General features: G+C 43.8%; 1 protein-coding gene across 1 annotated transcript; it reads right to left on the reverse strand.

Moving 5' to 3' along the window:
• Positions 1–2,968: 2,968 nt before the first annotated feature.
• LOC307007469 (zinc finger protein 862-like) lies at positions 2,969–6,537 on the reverse strand. Its single transcript, XM_079629524.1, has 5 exons — positions 5,919–6,537; positions 5,021–5,717; positions 4,619–4,848; positions 4,330–4,532; positions 2,969–3,773 (listed from the first exon to the last, which is right to left on the reverse strand). Exons 1-5 carry the CDS (start codon positions 6,377–6,379, stop codon positions 3,277–3,279), a joined length of 2,088 nt encoding a protein of 695 aa, XP_079485650.1. The 5' UTR covers positions 6,380–6,537; the 3' UTR covers positions 2,969–3,276.
• Positions 6,538–7,007: the final 470 nt, after the last annotated feature.

Here is a 7,007-nt window from a genome sequence, read left to right on the forward strand (position 1 = left end):
AAACTTCAGGTCAGAGAGTACTCCTTTCACAATCGAGATGCTGCGTGACTTGGATGGTTTACTATCCAAGCTACAAACTTCTACTATGACAGTGCCTCGGGTTAAAGAGACGCTTGTGAGCTATCTCTCTCCTGAGTCGGCGTCATCATAACCCCGACGTTACCCACCAGCCATCATAAATAATAGATACATATTATTAGGCAGCGCTGGTGGGTAAAGTATATAAGGACATGGATGAATGTGAGGATGTCAGCACTGACGCTATTTGTGAATTGCATCGCTCAACAGATAAACTATACGGGGGAGGGGCGGCTTCGAGAAATAATTTCTCCTCAGCGTCCTCTGGGGGGCGACTCTCTGAGGAGGGTCGCAGCGCTGCCAGTTTGGTTGTTTTCCTGATGGTGGCCACGATCTAATGTTCCAGAGACTGCTGTGGGCGGGAGCAGCTTCTTTGGGAGAACTTCGGTCAAAACTCAAGTCTACCTTTCGCATCGTTTTATACAACGCATTGCCCTATGTTGTTCTCCCTGACGCATCCAGCTCCGCTTGGACTGGATGCGATGTAGGTGTGGTTGAGGCTACACCTGTACGCATTTCCCGATATCTTTGCTCCCGGGAGTTACCCTCATTCGGAGTTATGGATACTGTGGGCTCTGCCTCTGAGGGGGCCCAGCTCATAGATTCAGGTCTCTCGACTGAGGTCATGGAGACCATACTCCAGTCTAGAGCTCCCTCCACGAGAAGACTGAATATGCATTGAAATTAAAACTGTTCTCTGCCTGGTGCAGAGAACGCCTTCTGAATCTTGCTATCTGCCCTGTGGTACAGTACTTGATATGTCCACAGAGCTGCCCTGTGGCTTATATAAGAGCAATCATTTGTCTGCTTCGGGTTACCCAAGTTAAGTTGCCCTGCATCTAAACAGATAATGAGCAAGTGAGTAGTTGAGGCTATCTCACTTGCTTATGAAGCGGCCGGGCTGCCTTCACCTTTGGCTGTCCGGGCCCATTCTACCAGGATTAAGGCTGCCTCTAAGGATATATTATCGGGGTTTCCCTCCATGACATCTGATGACATGATGCGGCAAGCTGGTCCTCATTGCATACGTTTGTTAGATTTTATGACTTGGATCTTGGCTCCACTCCAGGGTCGAGGGTGGTTGATTCTTAGTGTGCGCATTGACTTCACACAGAACAGGCATTTTTTATATGGCGTCGTGGGTATAGGGTTCCCACCGCTTCTCGACGCAGCTCGAGTTCTCTTGAAAGGGAACGTTTCAGGTTACGTATGTAACCCTGGTTCCCTGAGAGGGAACGAGACGCTGCGTCGCATTGCCATACTCCCTGCATGCCTGTGATCGATCTGCTTCGGCTTTTCAGAAGCTGTCGCAGTCTGTTTTCAGGGGTGCTTTATAGCTTCCTGGTCGATGACGTCACCCGCCTATGACGTCTCGTCTTTCCATTGGACTGATTATACACGTGCTTCACAACGCAATCACGCAGGGCGTTCCCACCGTGTCTCGACGCAGCGCCTCGTTCTCTCTCAGGGAACCAGGGTTACATACATAACCTGAGACATTCCTGACGATTCATTGAGGTCTTATGAAGTGAAACGATCATTATTACCACTAATCCACAGCCTCGGAAAGCGGTCCTGAGTGCGTTCATTGCAGTCTGGGGCAGGAGTTTCCTGATGCATAATGATGTATGTGCAAGAGCAAACTCACACATGAGCTGATGCTAGGGCTGGGCGATACACTCTTAGAAGAAAATGTTCTATATAGAACCTTAAAAGGTTCTATAGGCGCTTCGTATTTGGAACCCCTAAAAGGTTCTATACAGAACCCAAGAAAGGGTTCTTTCTTGTCATTATAGAACCTTTTTAGCATAAAAGGTTCTTTGGAGTTGAGTAAAGAACCCTATGGTTCTATATAGAACCCCAATGAACCCTTTTTTTCTAAGAGTGTAGAACCTTTTAGGGGTTCCAAATACGAAGCGCCTATAGAACCTTTTAAGGTTCTATATAGAACCTTTTCTTCTAAGAGTGTATGGCCAAAAAAACATATCTCTATATTTTTTGGTTGAATGGTTGTACATAGTATATATCTCAGTATTTTCTATGTTCTAATGTATTTATTTTAAAATGTTTTATTTCATATCCTGCCCAATGTTGTCCTACAAACAATGTCATATTGAAGGGTATTAAAACAAATATAGTGAATGTAACCATGTAGGCTATGCTATATAGCCTATTATGTGCAAAAAAAAAAAAAAAAAAAGATACATTACAATCTAAATGTTAGATTGTTTTTAACATTTGTTTTTTTTTTCTTAAATTCACTAAGCTAAAAATGAAAATAAATAAAAACAAAAGCATTGTGTCACGGGGTGACAAAAACCTGAACAGGACTAAGATCATGGGGAAGGCACTGCAAATTGGTTGCCATGGCAGCGAGGCCAATTGCCTGAGTGACAGCAGGTGTGGGGCAATTACAGGGAACGCTGTGAGAGGGACACATATTCAGATGGGGCTTTAAAAGCAGAGAGAAAACAGACTGTGGGGTGGTTCTCCTCCCGTGTAGTACTGTGTTTGTCAGCGGGTCGTTCTTTTTATTATAGCTGGGCTGTGGAGTGCTGGAGATCGAAGCTAAGGAAGAGAAAGGAAGTAGTGAAGGATTTGTCAGCGAAAACCTAAGGAATATCGTCAGCAGTGGGAAGGACGCAAGTGATGAGTATTGGATCCGTTGTTTATGTGCACTAACACTGAAGTGGTGTTGCAAGTTTGGAAGTGTGTGGCACGAGTGAATTATTACACCGAGTGAATTGTTGATCTGTCTCCAACTTCAGTCTTCTCTTTGCCGAATGTAACGACAGCTGCAACATTCTTCTGCTTTTCCTGGAGCGAAGTCGAGGCCTGGCCAAGGACTAGATTCGATCTGGTGGGAGAAAGACCAGTGGGTGAGTCAGGGATGGAAATTAAAAAATTTGTCCACCGGCCACTGTGGCTGGTGGATTTCAAAATCTACCAGCCACTCAATGTTTTTACCAGCCACTTTTTTGTTTTTAAATCGACAATGTGTAACTGCATGTGAAAATTGATACTAGAAGATCTACAATACTTAAGCAGTTTATTTAATCACAAGTTTCAATGAAACACTGACACTTTTTCTTTCTATCTTATACATACACAAACCAATATAGATTTCATTAAATGAGTAGGGCAGATTAAACAAAAAACTAACATTCCTCCACCCATCCTCCCCACTCCCAGTACAATTTACTCCTGCTCATCAGAATCAGATTCTGAAGTTTCAGAGGTGCTTTCCTGAGCGTTCTTCTTCCCCTCCATAAACTCTGGCCTTCGAGGCCGGATGCTAGCCTGATGCCAGAGCTGGATAGCAGGGGTGGGGTCATAATTCTCAATAGAGGGACTGGATAGCTGGACAGTCAGTAGGTCACAGAGGCTTCTTGATGTAAGACGGGACCTCCAGTCACTTTTCACTAACTTCATTTGATTGAAGCCTCTTTCACAGTCTGCAGTAGAGGCTGGTACGGTGAGAATGAGGTCAACCAGGCTGAGGATGTCGGGGCACTGCGCTTGCAAAGACCTGTTGATTTCTGGCCAGGTCTTGCTGTGGAGACTCTCTCCCGTCTCATACAGTCTGGTCTTAAGTATGGTCCACTGATCTGGGATGAGCTCAACAGCGACCCCCGAGGATGTCAGGATGCTCTGGAAGTGTGTAGTTAATTCCTCCACTTCTGATTCACCAAATTCTGAAAAGGGATGGACATAATGAAACAACATTGAGTTATATGCTTTCATGAATTTGTAGATGAAAATGTTTGATTAGGGCTGCACAATATTGAGGAAAAGTGCGATATTATGCGATAACTCATTAAATAATGTGATATTTGATATGCAATACGATAATGCTTAATGTATACAATAAACTTAAATTATCTTTAAAAGTATATAACCTACATACGTGTTCCACGTTATTCCTATTGCAGTGTTTTACAGTAGCATAAGTTTTATTTTTACATCAGTGTAAACGGCGGGGTTTAGGTGTTCAGGACAGGTCATCGCACATTAGGGTTATTAAACAACGGAAACTGAATAATCAAATGTAAAAACAAAACACTGCTTTTAGTTTTCACTGTATGCATGAAATATATACTGTTTTTTATTAAAGATAAAAAATTTATTCAGCCAACAGCAGTGAGTTATTTTCTCTTTGTCTTTAATTCATGACCCCAGTTATTGCAAGCAGTATTTCAATAAATTCGATATATCTTGCAGCCCTATTATGTATGAACCTAAACCACATACCTTTAGAGCGATCTGCGTCAGGCCAACTGTTCAGATTTACTAACTTTGTAGCTTGAAGAATCCCTATAGTCATGTCGGTGAAGCGACTTTGCAGACTCTGGCAGAGTTTGTCGAGCAGCTCAAACTTGGCCTTCATGACACGGTTTAGGACGCTGTCATCATTCTCGTGCTCCTTTATACAGGCTTTCAGCTTGGGCCCAGGTCTGTGGTACATTTACATTAGTAAGTTTAAGATATTCAGCTAAGCTGCAAACACATTAACACAACTTATCAGTTCTCTGACACTCACCTGGTTTTGTATTTTGTGAGCACTGTTTGGGTGGCTGTCAGGCAGCTGTGTACTTCAGCCACTGTGATAGTTGAGGTTTGAAGAGTCAGAGAGAGGCTGCTGAGGTGAGTCAGACAATCATGCATGAAGTTGCAAAAAATGAAAAATGATGGATCCCGGCAGGTTTTGAAGTAGTGGCGTGCTTTGCTCTTCTGGACTGCATTCACCCCTTCAGCATCTGGTGACTGAATCTTTATACAAAATCAGTCAAATCAATAAAGAAAAGTCATTAGTCAATTTAAAAATTGTATATAAGTGTAAGTTAGTTCAGTTTATTAAATTACACTGAACAAATTCCTGACAGTAAACAGACCTAACCGTTTAACCTAACATTCAAGTTCTCTACACTGTTATTTAGCCTACCTGGTCTAGGTGCTGGGTAAGTCCCTGGTAACCCCTCAAAAAATGGTCAATGGCCCTGAAAAGGTGAGAAACCCACCTGGTGCCTCCAACCCTAGTTGGTACAAGGGGATTCTGGCCCAGAATCTTGAAGCTGTGCTTTAGGTTTGCCCTGTTGAGAGCACTTTTACAATAGAACGTATGCAGCCCTGACAGCACATCTTCAATCTGTTTTGCCATAGAGCAGCTCTTAATGGCATCCTTAAAAGCTAGTTCCAGGCGGTGTGCCATACAGTGAATACCCAGGACGTGCATGTTATTTCCTCTCAGTCTGCTCACTACTCCTTTACGTATCCCTGTCATCACCGACGCACCATCAGTTGCACATGCCACCAACTTAGCCTGCCACTCTTCTCCACTGACCTCCCTCATGTTGTCTATTGCCTGAGCGATGTTCTCACCGTCTGCTTTCTCCACATCCTGTATCCCTACAAAGTGGACCTCCACCTTGCCTCGGTTGCACAAGCGTGTGTACAACATTTCCTGTTCCATCACGGCAGTGTCAGTAGACCCGTCAGACATAATGGAGAGGAATTTTGCTGCTGCTATCTTTGACTGAAGGGTCTTCCTCTCAGCTGATGCTATGTGCTTAATAAACACCCTGGCTTGCTTCCGATTCACGTATGTGCTACCTGTGCTAATTCCTTTTTTCTCATCTAATCTATAAAATGAAAATGGAAAAATAAACAAAAAAGTACAGTTAGAAGTAAATATCATACCATAACACTAACGTTATTGGCTACTTAATGCATATAAACTATACTAGCTACTGACATTAGTCACATGGGCGCTATATTATTCTGAACTTATTCAGCATTTAATCTAAAATCTACAGTTCATAGACAAAAAAAGAGAGACTTACTTGCATTGCCATTCATAGTCTTGAAATGGCCTTCCTTTTTTCGCGATTGCGTGGGCGTTTCTAAACAGTATTTTCATTTTATCCATCTGGGCCGTCTTTAGGCTGGTAAGTGCCTTCATGGCAGCTGTATTCTCCGGTTCTGCTTTTCCTTGAGCTTTCTTCATTACATAGATGTGGCATTTTGACGATTCGTGGTCTTTTATTGCTTCAAGTTTGAGATTTTTTGTCCCAACAATGAAGCTATTCGTTTTGGCCTCTTCTGAAGCGTGACGACGACATAACGAGCAGTGCATAGTTAGATTGGTCTCGTCATAAACTAACCAATCGCGGGACTCTCCGTTGTCTGCTTTCCTCCATCGTTCTTTAAAAAAACGTTTTTTTATTTTTGCCTCTTTGTCCACGGGCTCCTCCTGAGAGGTTTTCTCTGCGGACCTCTTAACACCTGCGATGTAACGCCACATTATTTTTGAAAGTGCGCCGCCTCTAAAGTGTCCGTGTGACACAGTATGCTATTTTTATCTACCCGCCACGGTGGCCGGTAGGTGAAGCTAGTTTACCCGCCACAACACAAAATCACCCGCATTTGGCTGGTGGCGGGTGCTAATTTCCATCCCTGGGGTGAGTGCTGGCCCTAACGCACGGTGTGTGAGTGGAATTACAGTGCCTGAAGTGACGATTCACCCGGTTTGTGCTGTGAAGTGAAATTGTTGTGTGGAGAAATATTAGAAGTCTGCCGTGCACTCTTCCCATTCAGTCTTCCACCCGCTGTCTCCAGGGGAAGGTGTCGACAAATCAAGAGCCCCACTTTCTCCGTGAGAAGATCCGGCCCTGTTAAAGCTGAGTGTTTTATATATCGCTGGACTGTTAAAACTGTGCTGTGTTTGTTCCAGTGGTCAACGAAGCGGAGCGTTTCCGTCCAAGTGTCCTCCCAGCCTGGTGGTCTCCACACGCCCCTATTGGAAGCCTTTGCCCTGTTCAGACGAAGAGAGAGGTATATCAGTTGAAGTTTCATGTACTATTGGAACCGTTAAGACCTTCCTGTACTGTTTCAGTGTTCAACGAAGCGGAGCGTTTCCGTCCAAGTGTCCT

Source organism: Phoxinus phoxinus (assembly GCF_949152265.1).
Source record: "Phoxinus phoxinus genome assembly, chromosome: 11".
In the NCBI taxonomy this organism is placed as follows: domain Eukaryota; kingdom Metazoa; phylum Chordata; class Actinopteri; order Cypriniformes; family Leuciscidae; genus Phoxinus; species Phoxinus phoxinus.